The 25,164-nt window shown below is 40.8% G+C and overlaps 1 protein-coding gene and 1 pseudogene across 1 annotated transcript in view; both read left to right on the plus strand.

Moving 5' to 3' along the window:
• LOC141562104 (inhibitor of carbonic anhydrase-like) overlaps positions 1 to 25,164 on the plus strand; it is an 82,535-nt gene that overhangs the window by 8,817 nt on the left and 48,554 nt on the right. Inside the window, 5 exon segments of the mRNA XM_074302113.1 lie at positions 2,315 to 2,483; positions 4,460 to 4,615; positions 5,714 to 5,803; positions 6,414 to 6,467; positions 7,035 to 7,187. Coding sequence (XP_074158214.1) covers positions 2,315 to 2,483; positions 4,460 to 4,615; positions 5,714 to 5,803; positions 6,414 to 6,467; positions 7,035 to 7,187 — 622 coding nt within the window.
• Positions 16,612 to 25,164, plus strand: part of LOC141559655 (inhibitor of carbonic anhydrase-like) — a 24,164-nt pseudogene continuing 15,611 nt past the window's right edge.

A 25,164-nucleotide genomic window follows, 5' to 3' on the forward strand; every position in this document is an offset into this window, starting at 1 on the left:
CCCCAAAAGTATAGTGTGCCTCTTTTACCACAGCCCTTTCATCTATTGTCATTTTGCTTTTAACATCAAATTCAGTTTGATGGGATGTGAGGCATTACCTTAGAGTTGTTTAAGTTTCATCCCTTTACTTAATAGTAATTTAGAAAATTTACTTATTAGTGATTTAGAGAATTTTTTCATATCACTATTGATTATTTTTTCCTTCTGCTAAGTTCTTATTATGTTCTAATTTCCTGTTCCTTTTTAAATTTTTTTAAAGATGTTAAAGTGGTTTTCCCTTCCCTTTTTCAGATAATTTTGCAGATAAGAAAACTGAAGTAAACAGGGTTGTTGTGCAGGGTCACATAAATAGTATCAGATACTGGATCTGACCTTGGGAAGATGAATTTTCTTGACTCCATCCCAACCCCTTATGCACTGTGCCACATAGAAGTCATCCTCATTTTACAATTAAATTACTTGCTCAAAGCAACCCAACTACTATGTATCTGAGGCCAGATTGGAACTCTATTCTTTTTGATATCAAGTTTAGTGCGGCTGAATATTTCCTTTGTGATTATTTTGGAAGAAATGATTGAACAGATGATTCTCAGTGTAATCAAGTGTTTACGGTCATGAGAGGTAATTTCTCAAAGGGAAAAGAACTAAGAAGATGCTTCTCATTCAACTGCACTAGGGTATGTAATGTTCTTGAATTGTGAGGGTCCGGTCATCTGCTCAATTATAATCCTTCTCTGGGAGGAGATCGGTAAAATCTTTTCCTCTGAGTGCAGGTTTCTTGGGAGCTCTGAATCTCCTTCACTTCTTGTCCTTTCTCAAATCATTCTGGTCTCCTTTCAGCCTGCCTGACTTCAAAACTCTATCCCAGAGTCGATTCTCTCAGACCCAATACTGCCCTCCTTTTATTCTCCCAGAGAATGGGTGAGTAAGGACTCAACGGGACATGGAGAAATACTTCCATCAATGAACTTGCAACTCTTAGAATTCCTAAGGTATAAATTCCCTTTAAAGGCCCGAAGCAAAGGTCTGAGCCAGAGAGCTGTCAAGTCAACCTGAGTTCTCACCTTGTCACTGTCCAGACGACCTGAGTTCTCACCTGGTAATCCTAAGAAGGGTACATTATGCTTTGGAATACAATTAAATGAAAGTCTTAGAGAAGATAAATGGAGATGGATAAACTGGGAGATTAATAGGGATCTACAAAATAGACAAGATTATGAAATATAGAAGATGGAATCTCTGATTACACAACAAACCTGGTATTGGTAGAGATGGTTAGGATGTTCTGAAAGAGGTAAAATATAAATGGATTACAGCATATAATCAGTTCCTCCAGGGGACTGAAAATCACAGAACAGTAGTATATGGGGGAGATAAATAGCAGTTGAGGAGGCCAGATTAAATTTTATGTAGAGGGGGTGGCACTGGAGCTGAATCTTAAAGGCACCAAGTTATTCAAAGAGGCAGAGATGGAGAGAGAGTGAATTCTATGTAAAGTGGACTTGGTGATAGAAGATCTGTGTTCTGTATTTGCAATAGCAAGACCAGTCTAAACAATAGACTGTGTGAAAAAGAGTAATGTGTAAAATAAAATGGAAAGGTAGGTTGGAAGTATGTGAAAGCCTTTAAGTAACAGAGTTTATATTTTGATTCTGGTGATGATAGAAACTGCTGGAGCTTCTTGAGCAAGGGAGAAATAACACTGTCAACACTGGGCTTTAGCAATATCACTTTGCCAACTATGTGAAGGATATGTTGGAGAGAAGAGGAAAAAGAAATAGGGCAGGGAGACCAGTTAGGAAGCTATTGCTATGGTACAGGGGCAAAGCTAGGGACTGAAATAAGGTAGTGGTAGTGGGGTCTAAATGGAGACGAAAGAAGAGCATGCATATAGGAAAGGTTGTGAAGCTCACAAAATTACGCATAGATTGTAAAAGTTGGGGAACGAGGAAAGTAAGGAGTTAAAGAAAACTCCAAAATTGTGAACCTGAGTAAATGGAAGGATGGTGAAGGCCTGGACTAAAATAGAAACATTTAGTAGAAAAATGTGAGTATGGGACAAGATCATGAGATCTGTTTTGGGTGTTTGTAGAACTTTCTAATAGGTGGTTGGTGAGGAAAGAAACAGATTGGAGCTTGAGAGGGATTAGGACAGGATAAAGGGATTGGTGAAGCACAGAGATGGTAATTAAAAGTATGGAAACAGGTTAGATTACTGAACTCATGAAGGAATATGGCAAAAAGGGCCACACACCGAGTTACCTCTTCCCTTGTTAGCAATTTTCATTCATGGTTTTCTTTTTCCCTTGAATAGGAACATTTTGGCAAGGGCAAATCAGAGAAATTCAATCTATTTGCTTCCCAACATGGAAAAGACTTGCTATTTAAGGACACTGCTAATAGACTTCTGAGAGTACCTCCAAAAATGGACTATGAATTGTACCTAGGATACAAATTCATCCAGGCCATCAAGCCTATGAAAGGTAAGCAGACTCTGGTCCATTTCAGAGATGGGGAGTGGGGGCCCAAGCAGTAAATTATTAGCATATGGGTCCATGATTCTAACTCAGTTGCAGTCATTGTAAGACATTATAATGCTTCCAGGCATCCGATCCTTCTTCAAAATCTTTGGCAAGATGGAGAAACTGAAATTCGGAGGCGTTAAATTGCTTTCTTGTACTAGTCTCCTGTAGATTGTTAGGCCAGATGATTCTATTTGCCATCTGAGCCGAGGAGCTTTATAGAGTTAGTTCTGATGAAGGACAGGGGGCAAACATTTCAAGAACTACATACAGAAGTTCTACATTATATTCAGTATTATTTCTAAAGTTTTCAGAATGCCTCTCTCCAATCATATCTATGATCCTCAGTGCAGCAACTCAGAAAATCTTCCTACCCGTCATAGTTTCTAGCTAATATCACTAGGGAAGTACAGAATCAGGGACTGTCAGGGATAGAAGAGACCTTCGTAGTCATATATTTGAATCACATATTTGAAAGATCTCAATCATATAAATGTCATAAGTTTGAGAATCTTAATCATAGTCAGGGAATTTCAAGGATATAAAAGGCCTTAGAGATCATATATTTGTTTCCCTCATTTTAAAGACATGAAAAACAGAGGCCATCAAAGGAAAATGACACTCTAAAATCCTGTAGGGAAGTCCTTGAAAGGCCAGGTCAAATCAGTTAATTAGTAATTATTTAGGGGGCAGCTAGGTGGAGGAGTGGATAGAGTGCCAGTCCTGAAGTCAGGGGAACCTGAGTTCAAATATGGCCTGGACACTTAACACTCCCTAGCTATGTGACCCTGGACAAGTCATTTAACCCCAGTTGCCTCAGCCAAAAAAGAAAAAAAAAATATAAAAGAAGAAAAGAAAGTATTTAGAAAGTGAACTTCTGGAATATTTTACTTTTGTTTTTTAAATATCCATAATCGCTAGCACAATGCCTGGTTGATATCACTAGGGAAGTACAGAATCAAGGAATGTCAGGGGAAGAGACCCTAGAAATCATATATTTGAATCAAACATTTGAAAGATCTTATACTTATTTATTCATATTTATATTTATATATATTATATATATTTTATATATACATATAATATATTTGAGAATCCGATTATATATCAAAGAATTTCAGGGATAGGAGGAATCAGGAGGAATCTTGGAAATCTTATATGTATATATGAATGTATCTGATATACACAGTTAATACTTATTAATTACACTTAAGGAAAGTACATCCGAGCTATAGGGAGAGTGGAAATGGAAATGAAAAATGGTCTGTTCTAGGGTTGAAGCATCTAGGCTAAAAACAGTGCTTGCTACCTGCAGAACCTTAGGCCAAGTCGTGTAAACTTTCTCTGCTTCCATTTATTCCTCTATAAAATGAAGGGGTTGGAGTAGATGGCCTCTGAGAGCTCTTTCAGGTCTAGATCTGTGATTCAGTGTTGTGACTTGTATTCTGATTCTCTTATTAACTAACTGTAAGAGTTCTTACAATTGTACATCTCAAGCAATTCTTATCTGAAAACTGGCTCCATATCAATCAGTTACTGTTGCCGTGCTGATTATTTATACAAAGGGGAGCAAGTTTGATTTCAAGAATTGTACCTGTTTGTGCTTTTCCTCCCAAGTTAGAAAATCTCTACTCTTTCATCAAATTAGATGACTCAATGTTGTATTGTTTCCTTCTGATTAATTGCCTTTATTTAAATAATTGTTTTTAATGTATAAATGTCTAACTACCCCCGTTTTCAGGGCCCAGACCTAAGTTGAGGACGCTGGTCTTTGTATGTACTTTGTAATGTATTACCATACATAATAAACTCAAAAGATCAAACCTTCAGAAAGCCATTTCTTCTTTCACTGGTCATAGCTCAGGCTTTTGCATAGTGCATTTTAAAGATTGATTAAAGGTTTAAACTCTTGACTTCTTTTCCTGATCATGACCTAGACAAGATTCATCCCTCAGGGGACAAGAAGGTGACGTGGTGCACAGTAAATGATGATGAAAAGATAAAATGTTATGAATGGAGTGTGTTCAGTAGAGGAGTCATTGAATGTGCAGTAGGAGAAAACTCTGAAGATTGCATTGTCAAGATAATGGTAGGTGCTCCCAATTTGGTACAGCATCAGTGTTTTGGGGCTCTTTAACCCAGGAGAATCAGAATCCTGTTTAATAGTTCCATCAATTGTGTGACTGAAAACATTGTTGGCTCACTGGAACTTAGTTTCCTTGCTTGGAAAATGGAAAGTTTGGTATAGGTCATATTGAAAGTAACATCTAATTCTAAACCCTTTTAATTCAAAGTAGGAATTTCCTTCCACAGAAGGAAGATGATAAAAAATGATAATAATCACAATATTTCTTCTGTATCTGAGCTACTCTGTTAGGGAATTACATTAAAGACCAACTTCCCATGAGCAAAGTGTATGGCTGCCCTTATTTAGACAGTCCATTTTGTGCCACTCAACTTGAGTCCCTTCCTGCATGACCAGGAACTCAGTATAGTCAGAGACTAATATGTGAATGCTTTTGGGTGCTCCTGGGAATCTGTGCTTGAGAAAAAAGCCTGGGTCTCCTTAGACATCCCTAGTGTGTTATTAGCGTGGTGATAAGGACAGAGATGAGTCAAAGAATTTGTACTTTGTAGATAACATCAGGAAAATTCACTCCCTGCCTCAATGAAATTATGTTTTTTTCATTGTTATGTGCACATAAAGACGTGTTATTGCCCACTACAGAATTGTACCCTTCTCTGTGTACCTTCACTTAGTATAGAAGAAATCCCCCCCCCTTTCCCATGTTAGAGAGAGTGGGATTTTCCTGCAGTAAAAGCTTTGTACTTATAAAATGTAATATTTTAAAACCATGTGTTTTATGTCTCCTGTACTGGATCCTAGACTGTCGAGTTTCTTCCTTTTTTATAAAATGAGGGGGTTGAATTAGAATACCTTGGAAATCACTTCCAGCTCTAAGTTTATGATGCCAGAAGCCTTAGAAATAACTTTAAAAGTTGTGGTCTGCTATATGAGGTTGATATTCAAGGTAATTTTCTCATATGAAACTCTACCTAAGTTCCTACACTTCCCATCCTTCTCCCTAGTCAATCACCCTGTCACTAAGTGTATATGATGGCAGGCGTGATGAAGGGCTCCTAGGCTCCGTGAAACAATGTTTTTGTAATGATTTACTTTGCCTCCACAGAAAGGGGAGCTGATGCCATGAGTACTGATGGAGGATATGTTTACATTGCTGGCAAGTGTGGTTTGGTGCCTGTCCTAGCAGAAAGCTACAGTAAGTAGGGGGAATATTTCTCCTTTAGCTTGACTCTCTCTAGGCTCTGAACAAAAGATTTTATGCAGAGCTCTCACTAGGGCAGCAGAAGAAGGGTGGGAAATAGCAAAGGGATAAATTAGACTCACTAATAATCATTTAAACATTTAAAGCCCTGAGATAGTTGATAGAGCTCAGGTTAGCTCCTTCTCTTTTTTTTTCCTTTGCAATGTATGATATATATATATGTATACATATATATATCATACATAGCAAAGGTCAAATACTATATAAAAATATATAACAAAGGTTCATATGCTATATCTTGCTTCTGGTATGCAACGGTTCTAATAAACCCTGAAGTGATCAAAAAGCACAAAGAAAAAGAAAACACTCTAAGGGTGGGATCAAAATGGAAGCAAAGTTAGCTGAATAGGAATGAATTTTCATTTTTCATGTTATTCCAAACTGTGGAGAATCAAAGATTCTCCTGAATAGAATGGAATGGATTCTCCTTAATGGAATGGAATGGAATGACATTGTAGTGGTATAAACACTCATGCTTAAGAAAACCTGATATTTAGTGAATGCAGATGGAAGATTCATTCCTTTGGCTTCTTTATTTTTTCAGCACCTAAGGATGGACAGAGTCATGGGGAGGACTGTGTGAATAAACCTGCTCAGGGTGAGTCTGAATTGGTAAACCCAGCGATGGAAGGATTAGCCAGGTGGCACAGGATAGATCACTGGGTCCATCTTCCTGAGTTCAAGTCCAGCCAGACAACTTAATCGTTGTGTTACCCTGGGCATGTCACTTCACTCTGATTACCTCAGTTTCTCCATCTGTAAAATAAACTGGAGAAGGAAACTCAAGCTACTCTAGTGTCCCTGCCAAGAAAACCCCAAATGGGGTCACAAAGAGTCAGATATTACTGATAAATGACTGAATGCAAATAGTTAATGGGAGAGATTTCCTTAGGAAATAATAGGATTCTCTTTAACTGAAAGTCTTTTGAGAATAGTCTGGATGACTACTTGCTGAGTTTGTTGTAGTATGGATAACTTTCTGGTCATGAGAAATTAAGTAAAAGACTGAGCTTCTTCCAATGCTCTGGTTCCTATAAGTCTGAGGACATTTATGTATCTGTTTTCCCCAAGGCATGAAGTAAGTTTGGTCTAGTGGCATCAAATGGCCCTTTCTGGAATGGCTCATAATGCTAACTATTGCTTTTTTGTGTCTGTTATTTTCAAGGTTATTATGCTGTGGCTGTTGTTAGGTCAGGTACTGATCTCTCATGGAATTCACTGAAACACAAGAAATCCTGCCACACAGCAGTAGGCAGAAGTGCTGGTTGGAACATTCCCATGGGCCTGATATACAACCAAACCCATTCCTGTGAATTTGGTAAGCTGGTTCTTTGAAGAAGTTATTTGTCTGATTTTCTCTAATTGTTAGAGACTTCAGGAAATTTACACTGTGAAGTCCCTCGTTACCTTGGGTGGTAGAGAGTGCTAAATATTTCTAGACGTGTAGAATCAGGTTAAAACATATCAAGGACACATTTGAAGGAGAAAAGCAGTCACCAATGTACCTGGATTATGGTGTGGTATATGAATTGACTTTCTAAATAGGAGCCTTGAGTGATTTTTTAAATCACCATCTGAAAAAAGAATAAAGTAAAAAGTGTACAGTAAAGAACAAAAGAATAACCTAGACGGAAGCAGCAACAACAACAAAAAAATGGACAGTCATAAATATGACTTCTTTGTTTTATTGAAATGGAAATTTATTGAATATTGTTATTCTGCTGGGCACATGACAATATATATTTTTACTTTCCATGTTCTGTCTTTCTTTTTCTGTTTTCTTTTTTTTTTTAATTTTTAATATTTTAAAAAAAGAAAAAATCACCATCAGGTGTGTGTGTGTGGGGGGGTCATCTTCTCTCCCTGCAATGTTACCTTATCTCTGAACCTCTGATTTATTTCAGGTTCTGGGCTTCATTTGATTGGGGCAATTATGTAATTTAAAATAGAGGCTTTTAACATGGGAAATAAAAGGAAGCACTCATATTATTCAAGTAGAAACCACTGTCTTTTCTCTGTGTAGATAAATACTTCAGTGAATCTTGTGCTCCTGGTGCTGATGCTACTTCCAATCTCTGTGCCTTATGTATTGGCAATCGATACTCACCAATTTTGGATAAATGTGCTTCTAGTACCAGAGAAAACTACTATGGCTACAATGGGGCTTTTAGGTAAGTGTATTAAACCCAACCCTAAAATACCATCACCAATATCAGTCTCTTCTTCCTTTTATTCTCAACATCTTTCCAATACATTAACTCTTCCTTCTGCTTTACAGCTCTGGGCTATACTTAGAAGAGTATCAGCTTTAGGAAATAGTCTTTCAAAGAAACTGAAAGATGCACACAATGACATGATCAGGGATCCAAGTGTCCCTGATATCCAAAGAAGATACTCTTATCTGTAAGATTCCTCAAGATACCTTGGTTTCCCATTGCTTTCCTTCTTGTTCTCTTGGACTCAGGTCTTTTGTCACTCCCATTGATGTACTTCCTCTTCTCTTGGATTCAGGCCTTTTGCCATGGATTGTTCATTATTACAGCTTATAAATTCTTTCCCTGTAATGCAGAAATGAAAATGTACTGGCACAGGATTAATAGTTAAATTGTAAAATCATAGATCAGAAGGGGCTCTTATTGATCATCTAGTCCCCAGCTTCTTAAACTGGGATCTTGTAATGTGGGGGTCATGAAATTATGATTGAATCATTTTATATGCCTGTTATATTCGGGGCCATGAAAAATTTCTTGGGTGAAAAAGGGCCATGAGTGGAAAAGTTTAAGAAGCCCTGAATTTTTCTAGTCTACTTTTATCTTTTTATAGATGGGGAAATTGAAGTGGAGAAACCTTATGTGATTTGCTCAGGATTGTGCAGCTGGTTAGGGGCAGGTCCATGACTACTAGTGAGGTCTCCTCACTCTCACTGAGGATTTTAGACCAGGTCCATAGGATGTAGTCCAGATCAGTGGCTCTGTACATTTGGTCATTTGCCAGCATCATCAAATTTGCTGGGTGGCTGTTGGATTTTTTTCCCTAACAGTCTGATGGGCAATGTGGCCTTTTAATGCCTCTTAGTTGGAGTAAAGATAGGAAACATTAGAAGTTGAACAGCTAAAGGAAAAGGTAGCATTCTGCATTGGAAAGTATACTGATTGTGGAGTCAGAAAACCTAGGCTGTCCTCTGATACTTATTTACCTGTATAATGTTGAATACATTAAGCTTCAGTTTGTTCTCTGTAAAAATAAAGTTGGCCCAAAAGTATTCGCTAAGGCTATTCTAGATCTCAGTTTAGTACTGTGATTACTTTGCCTCTTTTATTATCATGGAATGAATTATTGAATCTCAGAATTAGAAAGATGCTCAGTAACCATCCAATCCGATTTATGTCCCAGAAGAAATTCTTTCCCTAACATCTAAGAAATGATCTAGACTCTGGGCAGTGAGATAGATAGGTCACTTACCTGAGGTGTTCGTTCCACTTTGGGACTGATCTCAAAAGTTGCTGGTGTTCATTCACTTCAGTCGTGTCTGCCTCTTTGTGACCCCATCTCAGATTTCCTTGGCATAGACACTGGAGCAGTTTGCCATTTGCTTCTCCAATTAATTTTACAGGTGAGGAAATTGAGGCAAACAGGGTGAAGTGATTTGCCCAAGATCTGCAATCAGTTCCTGACTCTAGGCATAGCATTCTGTGCACTATGGTGCCACCTGGCTGCTCCAAGAAAATTCTTAGTGCTCAGTGATTCTGAAAATGCACTTTTCTCAAAGGCAGCCTGTGAAGAGAGACCCGTGATATCATTGTTGTAGGAAATTCCTTCTGCTAAGCACAGACAAGTTTATCTAATTTATAACCTTGAAAGGTTACCCAGAACACAGTGCTTAAAAGCTAACACATGTCCGAGGAGATGCTTGACATGGGGTCTTCATCATGCTGGGAAGGCTAGCCTTCTAAAAGGGGTCATGGAATCATAGATTATTAATTAATACCAGAAGAGTCTCAAAAGGTAAACCCTCTATTTTCTATATAAGGCACCGAGAGATCATGGGACTTGTCCAAGATCACATAGGCTATGAGTGACAAAACTAAAATTTGAACTGATCTTTTCTGATTCCCAACCCAACCCAACATGCTTTCGATGGCATCCTGCTATTGGGGGAAAAATTATAATGTCAGCCAAGTGTACAGCATCTTTGGCTCTTAGCAGAAGGAACCTTACAGATCACAGAGTGTATCCTCTTCAGATACAGAAGACTGAGGCCCAAGGAGGTTGTGTTATACAGGTAGTTTCAGAGGAGGGAATAGACACTATAAACCTGTAAAGTATTTTGTGTTTGTTTAATGTAATTTTGTATGATCAGCTAACACACTGAATAAATTATGATTGATCAAAATGGATTATGGTGACTAAAGCCTTGGCTTCTTTTTGTTCTATAATTAATCGCTGATAACTTTGACTCTACTTAGTGATATATGATGCACAATAACTTGATTGTTGGCCAGTCTTTACCAGGATAAATATAAAATATTTTTTAAAGATTTTATTTCATTATATAATATTTTATCCATGTAGAGGGACTTTCTTTTAAAAATATTTATTTTTACATGCATCATAATCTGCTCCTTTCACTGCCTCTCTCCTTCTGAACACAAATTAATAAGAGTTGCATAATAAATATGTATAGTGCAGTAAAAATAAATTCCTATATTGGCCACACCCAAAAATGTATGCTCCTGTCTCTGTGCTTTTTTAAATTTATCATTTCCTCAGCAAGAAGTGAGTGGCATATTTCACCTTGAGGTTTTTATCACTACATTGATCAGAATTCTAAAGTCTTTCAAAGTTAAATTTCTTCATAATCCTGCCATTATATAGCTTATCTTCCTAGTTTTGCTCACTTTGCTTTGCATCAGTTCAAAAATGCCTTTCTAGTTTCCTCTGAAAATGTTGATTTTATTATTTCTTATGGAATGTGAATATTCCATCACCTTCAGATCCTATAATTTGTTTAACCATTACCCAACAGAAGAAAAGACTTTTTTCAATTTTAATCCACCAAGAAGATAAGAGCCTCTAGAACTACTATGGTATCTTGGTACATATAGATCCTTTGGAAGTTCCATTTTATTCTTTTTCTACTAATAGTAGGCTCTTTGGGTCAAAGGACAAGAACATTTTAGTAATTTTCTTTGAAGAATGGAACAAATTCACAGCTCCATCAACAATAAATCAGTGTGCTCATTTCCCCATCACTGCTCCAATATTGTCTATTCTGATCTTTGGATATTTTTACCAATTTCCTGCATTAGAAGTGAAGCCTCAGAAGTATTTTGTTTGCTTTTATTTGTTTTAAGTTCTCTGCAAATTGATTTAGAGAAATCTGAAGTAGTCAAAAATGGTTTGCAATTCTTCTGAGGAATATCTGTTCAGGTTCTTTGACTACTTATTCAATGGGCAATGGGTTTTGGTTTTATATATGTATATTAATTCCCTTTATATATTGGATATCAGAGCCATGTCAGTGATATTAAATGCAAAGATTACTTTTTTTCATCCCATTGACCTCTTCCCTTATCCTAGTTATACTGATTTTGTTTAGGCAAAAGATTTTCAAAGTTACTTAACAGGAAATACCCGTTTTATCTTTTGTGATCGCCTCTATCCTTAGTTCAGAATTCTTCTTTTGACTAATACTGTGGATGGTATTAAGTATATTGTTGTTACTAACATTATATACTTTGGCCCATTATGAACAATTGGATAACATGAAGGTGTCTACAGAGACAAGGAAACAAAACTATTAATAAACAAAAATATGAAACAAAGTTCAAATCTAGTTTTGGTATCAAATCCCAAATAGAGAAGTCATGCAAATGTGGAAATGGCTGTCTCCAATTTGTTTTTGCTTTTAGTCATCCTGATGCTCTGCAGGTATTGTTTCCACATTTTAAAATATAATTACATAGCTAATTTTATGAATGATTAAGAGGTAAAGGAGAACATTTAAAGGTAAAACTCCAAATCTGAAAGCCAAAATGTGATGAATGGAAATATTTTCACCTTCCTTCTCAATTTTCTCTCCCACCTCACCCTCCTTTACCCCCATAGTGACTTACATCAGATGAGAAAGTAGCTGTGAGTCATCTCACAAAGAGGCTTTTGAATTAAAAATTTGGAAAGATTTGTTGATGAGAAGCAATTCCACTGTTCTCATTAAATGGTTCATAATGCTGTTAGATTTATTTGGGGGAAAGTGCTCTGATAATAGAAATTTAAATTTTTTTACTACTTCATTTTACTTGGTATCATCAGTAGTATCTTGAATAAATTATGATTGACCAAAATGGATTATGGTGACTAAAGCATTGACTTCTTTTTGTTCCATAATTAATCACTAATCACTGGTTCCTGGGTCAATGGATTTGGGTTGGAATCTTGCTTTTGTTTGCTCAAAGTTCCTGGACCTCAGTTTTGTTATTTGGAAAATGAGGAGATTAGACTCAAAGACCTCCAAGGGCCCTTCCAGCTTTAAAGTCCACACTTCTATAATAGAAAATTGTTTGATTCTGGAAAAGATTCTCTTCAAGAAAGAGAATCTTAATGCTCACTTGCTTTTCATCTTTTGTAGATGCCTGGCTGAGAATAAAGGAGATGTTGCTTTTGTGAAACACAGCACCGTCTTGGATAATGTAGATGGTATGTGATTCCCTCTAGGTTTCAGTGAACTATGGCATCAGCACCAAGGGTGGCACATGGATCTTTATAGCAATCTTGCACAATTCAGTCCAACAAAGAGAAACTGAGTACATATGGTTATGCAGAATGCTAGAGGCCAGGAGAAGCTGTAGATTATAGTAAAAAAGCACCACATTTAGAGTTGAATCTGAGTTCAAAGATTAGTCTTATTTATGTGACTTTTGACCAATCACCCCTCCTCTCAAAGTCTTAGTTTCTTCAATTAGAAAGTGAAAGAATTGGACACTACTTGCTTTCTTGGGTTTCTTTGAACTCTGATAACTATGTAGAAAACATAGCTAAGATTCAGGCCCAGACTCTTGGAGTTTATATTATGAGAGCTTAATGTGAGACATATAAAAATTGTGACAGAGATTGTGCATAATCAGTAGCATCACCTTACACTCCTAATAACTGACACTACCTCTATTACTCTAAGAAGCAGTGTTAATCAATCAATAGATATCCATTAAATGCCTACTATGTGTCAGGCATTGTGCCAAATCCTAGACAAAGAAAAAAGATAATCCTTGTCCTTAGGGAGGCCTCCAGTTTAATGCAGGAGGCAATGTGCAAACAATTATATACAGACAAGCTATTTGCAGAAAAATTGGAAATAATTAACAGAGGGAAGGCACTAGACTTTTTGGAGGGTGGATCTTTGTAGAAGATGGAATTTTATTTAGGACTTGAAGAAAGCCTGGAAGTAGAGATTAGCAGAGAGAGTAGTCTAGGTACTGGAGACATGCAGTGAAAATGCCCAAAGATGGGATATGTAGTGTCTCCTCTATGGAGCAGCAAGGAGAAAGTGTGACAGAGATGTTGAATATAAAAAGAAAAAATTGAGGAGGGTGATACAGAGGTAACGCTTATTAAAGACTTTGAATGACACAGTATTTTTATCTTTGGTCCTGGAGGTGATAAAGAAGCACTTAAATTTATTGAATGTGTGTGTGTGTGTGTGTGTGTGTGTGTGTGTGTGTGTGCCTGCCAGCCCGAGCCCACTAAGAGGGGAAGGAACGGCAGAGCCCGTTTCTGTCTGATTGTCTCCATGGGGGAAGATTGGGACCGGAAGTGGCTCCATCCGTCCCCTCCTGGAAGGACAGCCAGGCTGGGGAATACTGCTATCAGGACACAGAACGAGTCTGGCCTTCTGAGGAGAGGGGCAGAATAAGCCCACCTGGTCAGGCCATCCCTGCAGGCAAACCATGAACCTTCAGGGGCTTGATACCTAACTGCAACATCTGATGAGGAAGCTGAAATATTAATCAAAGACCTGGGGTTACAGAACTGGAGGAGAGGGTCAGAAAGACTCATGGAAGCAGCCACCAAGCAGGTTCCTGTACCTTGGAGACTCCCAAGAGTGATTTTAGGCTGCTCCCAGGTACAGTCAGACTGAGAAGTGGTTCCAGGAACGGAGTCTGTCAGGGCAATCCCCACAAAATAAGGGGGTTCAGAGTTAAAGCAGAGCCAGCAATCATGGCCCAGCTGGGGATTTGTGGAGTTCAAAAGGAGTGCACTATGGGCAACAAATCAAGCATAGAGTGAGAACCAAGGATTCAGGGGGTCTGTCAACGGGGACTAAGGGGTCAGGAATAATAGGACTTTGGGTCAGAGCAGGGGTCTGTGGAGCTAAGGATGGTGGAGGCAGAAAAGGATCAGCCAGGACTGGTGTCCTAGGTGGGACTAGTAAAGCAGTCAGAGGTCCCACGGGCTTAGATGGGGGCGGATCTTTACGCTGAACTAGGAGGTAGTGGCTGAATTCGAACGTGCTTCCTGCTCGGGAACAAAGGGTGAGAGTTCGGGACTGTTCCCACTTCTGGTGGGACGGTTCCTGGATCATTAGGATAATGCGGGGGGGGGGGGGGGTTCCATTGTGGTCTGGGTCTGCTGGTCAAAGGTTTGGATGGTCATCCTAAAGGAGTCATCTCCTGGGAGTGAGCACCACCCAACACCAGGGCGAAGTCGGAGCGGGGGTCTGTAGGAGCCCTGAAGTAGAAGCAGGGAGCCAGGGAGGGATCTACTGTCATCGAGGGTTCTGAGCCTGAGTAGTAGGTGCAGAAAAGGAGGGACCTCCTGCAAGGTCTCTAACGGTCATTGTCCATATGGGCTTTGGGCGTGAGGGTTTCCCAGAGCTTTGGAAAACAAAGGAAGAAGAGAATTAAGAAAAATCCCATAATAGCACTTCCAGACTAGAAACGGAGAAAGGGGAAAGGAGCCCTTAGGGGGGATATACAGACAATTTAGGCACTCACAAAATAACAGAGTAAATACAAGGATTAATCTTCCCAGGGTTTCCCACCCAGAGTCTTTGGGGGAAATCAAGCACCGGAGGAACGGATCAGTCTCAGTTTCAGGGGGTCGTCACCAATCTCTGTTTTCCACTCTGTGGTGACCGCGGGTTTCACTCGGCTGTGGTGAATCCAGGCGGGGACTGATTCAACTTTAACAGCTGTGGGCGTGGTGAGAATCACAGGATAAGTTCCTTTCCACCTGGGTTTCAGGCGGGAGGTAGAAAATGTCTTTATCAGGACTGCATCACCAGGCTGGAACGGATGCGCGTGTTCAGAGAAGGGAACTGGAAGGGCTTCTCATACGAGGTGTGAAACCTGTGTGAGGCCTGTAGAAACTTGATAAGGGAGGAGTTAGAAACTTCAGCCATTATATGTTCCCTGGCCACGGGTAAAATCGGAGGTGGCCTCCCAAACAGAATTTCAAACGGAGTTAAACCCATTCTGTTGGGAGTGCATCTACTCCTCAGTAGTGCAAATGGCAGGAGCGGGACCCAAGAACTCTGAGTCTCTAAGACGAGCTTTGTAAGGTATTCTTTTAGTGTTTTATTCATTCTCTCTACCTGTCCAGAGCTCTGAGGTCGGTAAGCACAGTGGAGCTTCCAATCGATGCCCAGGGCCTTGCTTATGCCTTGTGATATTTTGGCAACAAAGGCAGGCCCTTATCAGACCCTATGGCCACTGGAAGACCAAAGCGGGGCAGTAACTCATTTAGTATCTTTTTGACCACTGTGAGAGCTGTTTCATTTCGGGTGGGGAAGGCTTCTGTCCAACCTGAAAAACTAGCAGGTATTTGTACCCAGCTGTTGATGGCTGTACCTCAGTATAATCTACTTCCCATCTTTCCCCAGGGATGTGTCCCTTAAGCCTGATTCCCACATGGGCTACCTTAATTCTTTGCATATTTACTCTAGCTCAAGTGTTACACCTATGAATGTAACTTCTGATCAATTGGCTAACATCCTTTATATAATATCTGCTCAATAACTGATGCATTTTCTTTTCACCCAAATGAGTGAAATCATGCAAATCCTTCACCAGCATTCTGCTTTATGCTTGTGGAATAAAAATCTTGTCCTCTATGTACCACCAAGCTCCCTCCCTCTGACCTCCCCTCTGAGAAGCCAAAGAATCCTCTGAAGGGGAGTATGCAGGTACCGGAGGAAGGGGAGCGATTGCCAAAGGCAAGGAAGAGGTGGGGGAGGAGATGGCGGCTTGGCGAGCTGCTGCATCCGCAGTCCGATTCTCCACTGCTTCCATTGTCTCACCAGTTTGGTGAGCTGAGCAGTGAATAATAGAAACAGAGAAGGGGAACCAGATAGAATCTAGCAGGGAAAGTATCTCTGCCTTATTCTTAGTTTCCCTCCCAGCGGATGTCAACAGGCCCCTTTCTTTGTAAAGAGAGGCATGGACATGAGCTGTTGCAAAGGCATAGCAGCTGTCAGTATAGATATTAGCTGATTTTTCTTTTGCTATGCACAAGGCTTGAGTTAAAGCCACGATTTCTGCTTTCTGGGCAGATGACCCAGAGGGGAGGAAAGAAGACCAAAGGGGAGAGAGAGAAGGATAATCCATCACTGCTGTCCCAGAAACACGTGTGTCCCTCACAACAAAACTGCTCCCGTCAGTAAAAGGGATCAGGTCAGGGTTTTTCAGCGGGACGTCAGAAAGATCAGGCTTTACTGACTGAGACTCCTCAAGGAGCTGGAAGCGGTCATGCACGGGGACCGGGTCAGAACTAGGATCTGGGAGCAAGGTGGCAGGGTTCAGGGCAGACGAGTTAGAGAAAGGGAGGCGGGGGTGGTCGAGAAGCAGGGCCTGATAGTGAGTAATGCGAGCGTTAGAGAGCCACCTGTCAGGGGCAGACCTGAGCAAAGCCTCCACAGAGTGAGGGGCTGAAACAGAAAGAGACTGGCCCAAGGAAAGCTTGTCAGCTTCCTTTACCAGGAGGGCAGTCGTTGCTATGGCCCTAAGACAGGGGGGCCACCCAGCTGCTACCGAATCCAAACGTTTAGAGAGATATGCAACAGGCCATCGCCAGGGCCCAAGAGTTTGAGTCAAAACACCCTTCACAATACATGTAGCTTCCGCCACAAAAAGATGAAAGGGCTTTGTGATATCGGGAAGAGCTAGGGCAGGGGCCTTGGTAAGGGCGGTCCTGAGACAATCAAAGGCAGCTTGCTCCTCAGAGCCCCACACAAGGGGACCCTGTCCAGCTGTGACAGAATAAAGAGGTTTTGCTATCTCAGCAAGGGAAGGAATCCATAGGCGACAATATCCAGCTGTTCCCAAAAATTCCCAAACCTGTTTCTTAGTAGTGGGGACTGGAATAGACAGGATAGCCTGGATACTTTCAGAAGACAGGGATCGTTGTCCAAACTTGAGAACATACCCCAAATAAGACACTTCAAGAAGACAGAATTGAGCCTTTTTAGCCGAGATCCTGTAACCTAAGGATTGAAGGAGTCCCAAAAGGGCACGGGATGCCCTCAAGCAAAGAGACTCATCAGGGGCTGCAAGGAGAAGGTAGTCTACATATTGGACCAGGGAGCAATAAGAATGCTCCTTGTGGAAGGGCTGGAGGTCCAGATGGAGAGCTTCTCCAAACAGTGTGGGAGAATTTTTAAAGCCCTGAGGCAGTCGAGTCCAAGTAAGCTGACCTGAGAATTCCCCTTGGGGATCTATCCATTGAAAAGCAAAGAGAGGTTGACTGACAGGCGCAAGGGGTATGGAAAAGAAAGTATCCTTTAGATCTAAAACAGTATATGCGGAATGTGTAGGAGGTAACAAGCTGAGTAAAGCATACAGATTCTGAACAGTGAGTGGGGTGAATAGTTTCAACCCTTTTGTTAACTTCCCTAAGATCCTGAACAGGGCGATAGTCCGAAGACCCAGGTTTCTCAACTGGAAGCAAAGGGGTATTCCAAGGAGACTTACAGGCTACTAAGATACCAGCTTCTCTCAATCGGTTAATGTGAACAGAAATACCTAGGAGCGCTTCCCTAGACATAGGATACGGCTTAACAGAAATAGGAGAGGCAGTAGCCAAAAGCTGCACCACCACCGGTGCATGATGAGCAGCCAGACCTGGAGAGTTATTTTCTGCCCACACCTGAGGGAAATCAGCTTGCAGCTGAGAAAGAAGAGGGGAGTGAGCAGGACAGGGCGACGCAGCAGGGGAAGCCACTAAGATATGTTCAAATTGGAGAGCTTTAAGAAGATGTTTCGGACTAGGAGGACTTAAGGTTAGAGAAGCCTGGTCTTCAGAAAAGGAGATGCCTGAAGTTTTCGAAGCAAGTCCCTACCAAGCAATGGGTCTGGGCAGTCTGGCATAACCAGGAACGAGTGGGTTACTGTGCCACGTCCTAGATGGCTCAGTAATCCAGGGATAAGAAACAATTTTACCAGTAGCCCCTTGTATAGAGGTAGATCTCGGAGATAATGGACCCAAAGGTTTTGTTAAAGCGGAGTATGTAGCTCCAGTATCCACCAGGAGCTCAACAGGCTGACCCCCAATTTGTAAGCATACCCTAGGTTCTCGGGGGTCTAGAGAGAGAGAAAGAGAACCAGGGCCGCCTCAGCCTGTCCCTTCTAGAGCAAGGACATTCCTGGGACGATTTCGGTTTGGGCATTCTCTCTTCCAGTGCCCTGTTTTCTTACAATAGGCACACTGGTCTGAGCCCAATGACTGCCGCCCACGGGGCTGGGAAATACTCCCAGGGAAATTGTTTGCTTCTCTCATGGCTGCCACTACTGCCTTGGCACACTCTTTACCTGATGTGTCTCAAGTATTAGAGACTTTCAGAGCTATCTCGACTAGTTGAGAGATATTCATGCCCTCAAAACCTTCCTGCTTCTGTAATTTTCTGCATATGTCTGGAGCAGATTGACTAACTTCACAGATCTATAGTTCTCGGGAGCTTCTGGGTCAATTGTGCTACAAGTTCGGTAAGCTTCATACAACCTTTCTATAAATGCTCCCGGGGATTCTTCTGCACCCTGAGTAACTTCAGAAATCTTGGTCATGTCAGGCTTTCTGGCTGCAGCTTTAAGACCCTGGAGAAGGTATCTGTGATAAGCAGAGAGCCCAGCACCACCCTGCTGGGAGTTGGGGTCCCAGGAAGGTCTTTCAGAGGGAAAACTGGCTTCAATCTGAGCACGATGCTCTTCTACAGATCCTCCTCCAGGTCTCAATACAGCTTTCCTGGCCTCCCTTTTTATTTTGTCTCAATAAGTTCACAACTTAAACAATTATCAGTTTGCTTTTAAAATACCCAATACATAGAAAAATACCCCAAACTGCATATTGTCCTTAACAGAAACCTTTTCAAAAGGAAAAAGAAAAAAACTATTATTTTTGAGGCTCTTTAAATAATCTCAGGATGACCCAATATAATCTTTCTTAAAATAGCAATTAAATGGATCACATTTATGACCATATTCCTCAAACAATAAAACCCATTTTGTATCAAGAAACAAATATTCAATCAATTAACCTAAACTTGAGTCTTTCTCTTTAAGTCACCGTTTGAAAAAAAACAGCAGGAAACACCTTTGGGGGGGAGGAGAAGATAGAAAAGTATTCCATGTGGTCACCCTTCCCCCATTCAAAAAAAATTCTCTCTCTTTTTTTTTTCCATCCTTCCATTAAAAACTTTCCTCTTTCCTTCTTGTAATATACCTTAAACAACCTTCAATCACTTTCCTAGAGGTTCCACTGTTAAAATAAATCAGTGGGGGTGGGGGGAGTGAATAGAACAAAGAATCCCATTCCTCCCTCCCCCCACCTTTTCCTTCTTATTCCCAAATACATTTCCGATACCTTCTCATTTCTTAATGCAAACCTGCATTCCTCTTTGCTTTGTCCTTCAAAACCTTTAACTCAAAACTCCACAAAACTCATACACGTCCCAGAGTTTGAGAGAGAAAAGAAACGCTTTTAAGAATGGAACTCCTTCTGCCCCCCTCATCTCCCTTAGAGGCAGAACAGGTTTGGGGAGAACTAGGGTTGGCTGGACAGATCCCGAAGTATTGCATTCAACTCCACCTCTAGTACAGGAAGGCGAGAGACAGAGGCTGCAGAGAGCCAGGCGGAGAAATGGGGGGGAGTCGGCAAAGGGGCCGGAGTCAGCACTTCTGTACTGGCCATACCAAGCCCCAGTGTGCCGGCAAGAAAAGAACCGGAGGCAGAGGAAGAAACAGAGGCAGGAGAAGAAACAAAGGAAGGGGAAGAGGGCGGCAGAGGAAGAGAAGGGGATAAAGGCCCAGGTGGTGAAAGGCCAGGTTCAGGATTTCCAGGCAAAGGAGGATACAGACCTGAACCCAAATAAGATGGGGGAAGGGGATTATCTAAGGGATCTTCCGGAGAATCCTGTAGGCAATTTGCTGGCAGTTTGAGACTTTCCTTGACTGTCCTCAGGGATTGTGGGACCAAAACTCGAATACCATTTGTCATGGCCACAGCCCTCAGCCAGGCATGGGGTAAGAGACAACTTGCAGCCAAACATCAATATAAGGGTACTGATCTGGATAGCCAGGCTCACCTGTGACTACTCGGTGCACCGCCCAAGCTATTTCCCTATCAAAGGAGCCCTCAGGGGGCCATCCTACCCCAAAAGAAGGCCACTCCTGGCAAAACAGTTTCAGTTTAACCTTTTTTCCCAATATTCCATAATCATGATGTTTAAATGTCTCAGAAAAATGACTAAGAAGACATTCAAGTGGAGTTATTGTTTTTGAAGCAGAGTTCCCCATGATAATGTGGCTGAGTTAACAGATATAAGTCTATACCACCAGAGGAAAACTCCTATCTTTGAACAATTGCTGTTTCTGACAGAATAGTCTAACCTTTCTGTCCTTTATATCCAATTGCCAAATTTCTCAATCACAATTCTTAAAACTTAAAACTTAAAAGATTAACAGTTCCTAAAACTTAAAAGAGCTCTTACATTAACAAAACAGAAAAATCACATAGAACATAGAACTTATATCACACGGAACACAGAACAAAACTCACACAGACTGCAGTCACAGCATTAACATAAAAGACAGAAAAAAACCCAGAGGATAAATTCCAGCGTCCCAGAATGATGCCCTGCTCAGAATTTCGATGCCCGTCGGCATATTATTATTCTGAGCTTACAGATGCTATAGCATAACCACACAGAACAGGCAGGCCAGGTGTCTAAAACAAGACAAAACTTACTCGCCCAAGCCTAATCAATCAATGGATCTGAAGGCGTGTCCACGGCTGAAGAGCTGCTTCTTTTCCCAGAAACTCTGGAGAAATCCAGAGGGCTGATTTTTCTAAGAATAGACTCAGATCCTGAGCCGCCCCAGCCCTTGATGACCAAGAGGTCTGTAATCTCTAATTTCTAATGCCGTCGTCAGTCTCTATTATCTCACTGGGGCCTCCAAAATGTAATGCCGGAGAAACTGAGGCAAGATAGAGATTAGAGAGTTTTTAGTATTTTCTTAATTGGAGAGTTTAATTGACTGGACAGGACTCTCGTCTCAAAGTACCCAGTGATGAATAGGGGAATGAAAAACCCTTTATAGCTTTTCAGACAAAGAAAAGAACAAGAGCGGGAAAAGTTAGAACCGTTTGGTTCTGTCAGAATGGGAAAAGCAATAAACTCTTACTGAAAACCAAAGTCGGGAAACAGAAGTAAGGATATTAATTGAAGTATCTGGGATGACCTTATCTCTTAGAGGGACAGTGTTACAAATTCTTTGAAAGCAGAGGGAGCTAGGAGCCAGAAAGTCTGATCTGCTCCTCATCTCCCATTGACAATTTATAACCTTGGAGCAAATGGTCCTCAGTCTTACTGAACCAGGGGGGTTTTACAACTTAAGGGACTGAGGCAGAACAGTAAGGAAACTGAGATAGAACAATTCAGGGAAACTCAGTCAGGACAATAAGGGAAAGTAGTGCAGGGAAACTGAGGCAGAACAGCTCAAGGAGACTGTGGCACAACAGTTCGTTCTTCACTTAGAAGAGGTCCAATGGCATCACAAGGTGATGTCTTGACACGTGGGTGAATTGAACTTAAATGAAGTAGAACTATGAAAAGTCATCAGTCTCACTGTCTCTTCCAGAGTCATGAAAGTACAGTGACAAGAAAAAAATCAGGATGATTGACAATGGCTCAGGATGCAGTGGATAACTTTGGCATCTTCAATATCTGACCAAATTCTAAGTGTTCCACCATAAATGCCTTCTTAAGCTGCCTTCCTAGCCATTGGAACAAATTGACATATTACATTGGGAGAATTTTTCATAGGCATTGGGTGGACAACCCTATAATTCATTGATGGGTTTGAGGTTACCTGGTTTAGCTCATCTGCCAAAATGGTATTGCTGGAAAATAACTGTATGGACATGTATACATATATTGTATTTAACTTATACTTTAACATAGTTAACATGTATTGGTCAACCTGCCATCTGGGAGAAGGAGTGGAGGAAAGGAGGGGAAAAGTTGAAACAAAAGGTTTTGCAATTATCAATGCTGGAAAATTACTTATGCATAAAACTTCTTGTAAAAATTAATTAAATTAATTCATTTTTAAAAGTGGTATTGCTGGGGTATGGCCACTGCTCATACTATAGTTTCTTGGAGCCACAAGCGAGAGTTGGATGAAGTTGAGATACTAAAGATGGATGAGTAGCTCTAAAAAAGGCTTGACAAGCCCTCACACCAGTCCTCACCATCTTCCCTGAATGCCCCGTATGCCCCTGACTATAAAATTACAAAGATTGAAAAGGGGTCAGTATCCAAAGGGTATTGTGAAGAGTATTTTACATTTGATTCTAGAGGTGATCAGGGATCCACTCGATTGTTCTGAGTAAGAGGGTGAGTGTCAGACCTGCACTTGGCCAACCAAAAGGAGGATGGACTAGGGTGAAAAGAGAAATGAGAGGAGGTTACCCCAAAGCAAGTTAGTATAGTAGTCTAGGTGGGAGATGAGGAGGGTTCACACCAAGGTGATGACAACTGTCAGAAGAAAGAAGATAATTTGCTAGGACTTGGCAAACAGATTGGCTGGGGCAGGGAGGGATGAGAGAGTAGGAAGTTGAGGATGGCTTGTAAGAGCCAAGGTGTCTGGGAGGATGGTAGTGCTCTTGAGAATAAGGAAGCTTTTTAGATGGGTAGGAGTGGAAAGGAAGGGGGAGGACTAAGGAAGCATGCTTTGGAAACATTGAGTTTAAGACTTCCATGTCTAAATCTAGGACCCTATACTCTCTTTAGAGAGAAATTATTTTTTTGCTCTCATATTAATAACTAAGTATTGAATTAGGACTAAGATTCTCAAAAATAATTATACTCTATTTCCTTATCTCCTCGAGGCTATTCAATCAGTCTTTGAAGGGCAAGCATGATAAAGAGATGAAATCTTGGGCAAACAATTCCCACTAGGAAATCTCAGATCTGTTCAAAAGATAAAGAAATTTTAGTTTAGGTGAATTGATGGATTCTGACCCATTGGGTTTTACTCAGGTCTGGGTATAAGTGAATTTCCTCTCTGTCTAGATTATCCTCAATGAGATGATATGGGTATAGATAAGTCTCTTTGAGCAAGACTGAGTGATCAGTCACATCTTCCACACCTCTCATTATAATATTCATTCTCTTATTACTTGTTAACCAATCAAAATTAATTTTCACCCTTAGGAATACCCACTCTTCCAAGGACATATGAATGTTGGGTTCATGAGAAGTCTTTGGCATTCTAGAATGTAATCTACCCTTTATTAATTATCTGCTAGCATGATTCATAAAATGATTAATTACTCAGAAGTTATGGCTAGCAAATCTTTTATATATCATGCTTTATACAGGCTATTCCCATGCCTAGAGTTAATTCCCTCTTTATCTTAACCTCTTAGACTCCTGTGATTCCTTCAAAGCTTAGCTGAAGCATCAGCTCCTCCATGAGGCTTGAATGGAACTGATTGGATGAAGTGTTTCTCAGTATTGAGACTAAGTCACATGATCCCTGTTCCCAAAGCTGGTTAATCAGGAACTCTGGTTTCTGGAGGGACCCTGAAGGGAGTCATGTGATCTCTGGAGGGTCAGACCCTGGGTTTCAGGAGGTAAATAGGAAGTTGCAGGAAGTTATGTGACCTGTGGGAGTGGACAACATTGGTGACCATTGGTCCAGGATGGTTACATCCTTTTGGTCTATCCAATGGAAAGGTCTTTTCCTATTTAACCAGCTGTCCTACTTCTGGCTGATCAGGTTCAAGACCACAGGCCAGGATTTGTGGTGGCTCCCAGGTGCCTGTCTGGGCCTTTCCCTGTAGGGATTAAGTAAATGCTTTCTCTTTGAACCTGAAGATCTCTCTGATTAGTTAATTGAGAAAGGGTCTAGGATGGGTGCTACACTCTCTCAAATTAACTAATCAGAGAGATCTTCAGGTACAAAGAGTTCCACACAGACCCCATTATATGTATTTATTTTGTTTATAATCTACATGTGCTTCCATTGGTTAGAAAGTCTGTTCTTTAAAGGTAGAACTGTTATCTTGCTATCTTTGTATTCCCAGTCTCTGGCACATAACAGTCTCTTAATAAATGCATGTTGAAGGATTGATTAAAATCAATTTAATTCAATTATAAGACCAACTTTTTTATATTATCCTAGCAAAGGTATTTGAGTCAGATATGTAGTAAACACACAGATTGCTAGATCCTTGTTGCAGCATCAAACACTGTTATTAGTTTCATAAGGAAGTTACCCAAAAAATATTTCAGAGACAGTGAAGAAATATAAAGTTAACCAGTCCCCAGGAGCATGAAACTATTTTTGTGCTCAAATAAGCAACTTGACCTCCATCCTGCCAGGTTTAACAAACTGGAATGTTATTATAACTCAGATTTTCATCATTGAGAAAGAAAAGTAGTCCCTGAAAAGTTGGAAAATATCACACACACACACACACACACACACACACACACACACACACACACACACACACACACACATTCTCTCCCATTGTCTCTCTGGTGTCTCTGTCTTTCTCTTTCTGTCTCTGTCTATCTCTCTGCTCTCTCTTCCTCTCTCTGCCTCTGTCTCTGTCTCTCTGTCTCTCTGTCTCTCTTTCTCTGTCTCTCTCTCTGTGTGTGTCTCTCTCTCTGTCTCTGTCTCTCTCTGTCTCTCTCTCTCTCTCTCTCTCTCTCTCTCTCTGTCTCTCTGTCTCTCTTTCTCTGTCTGCTCTCTCTCTCTCTCTGTCTCTCTCACTCTCTCTCTGTCTCTCTCTCATAT

Source organism: Sminthopsis crassicaudata, chromosome 3, assembly GCF_048593235.1.
Source record: "Sminthopsis crassicaudata isolate SCR6 chromosome 3, ASM4859323v1, whole genome shotgun sequence".
In the NCBI taxonomy this organism is placed as follows: domain Eukaryota; kingdom Metazoa; phylum Chordata; class Mammalia; order Dasyuromorphia; family Dasyuridae; genus Sminthopsis; species Sminthopsis crassicaudata.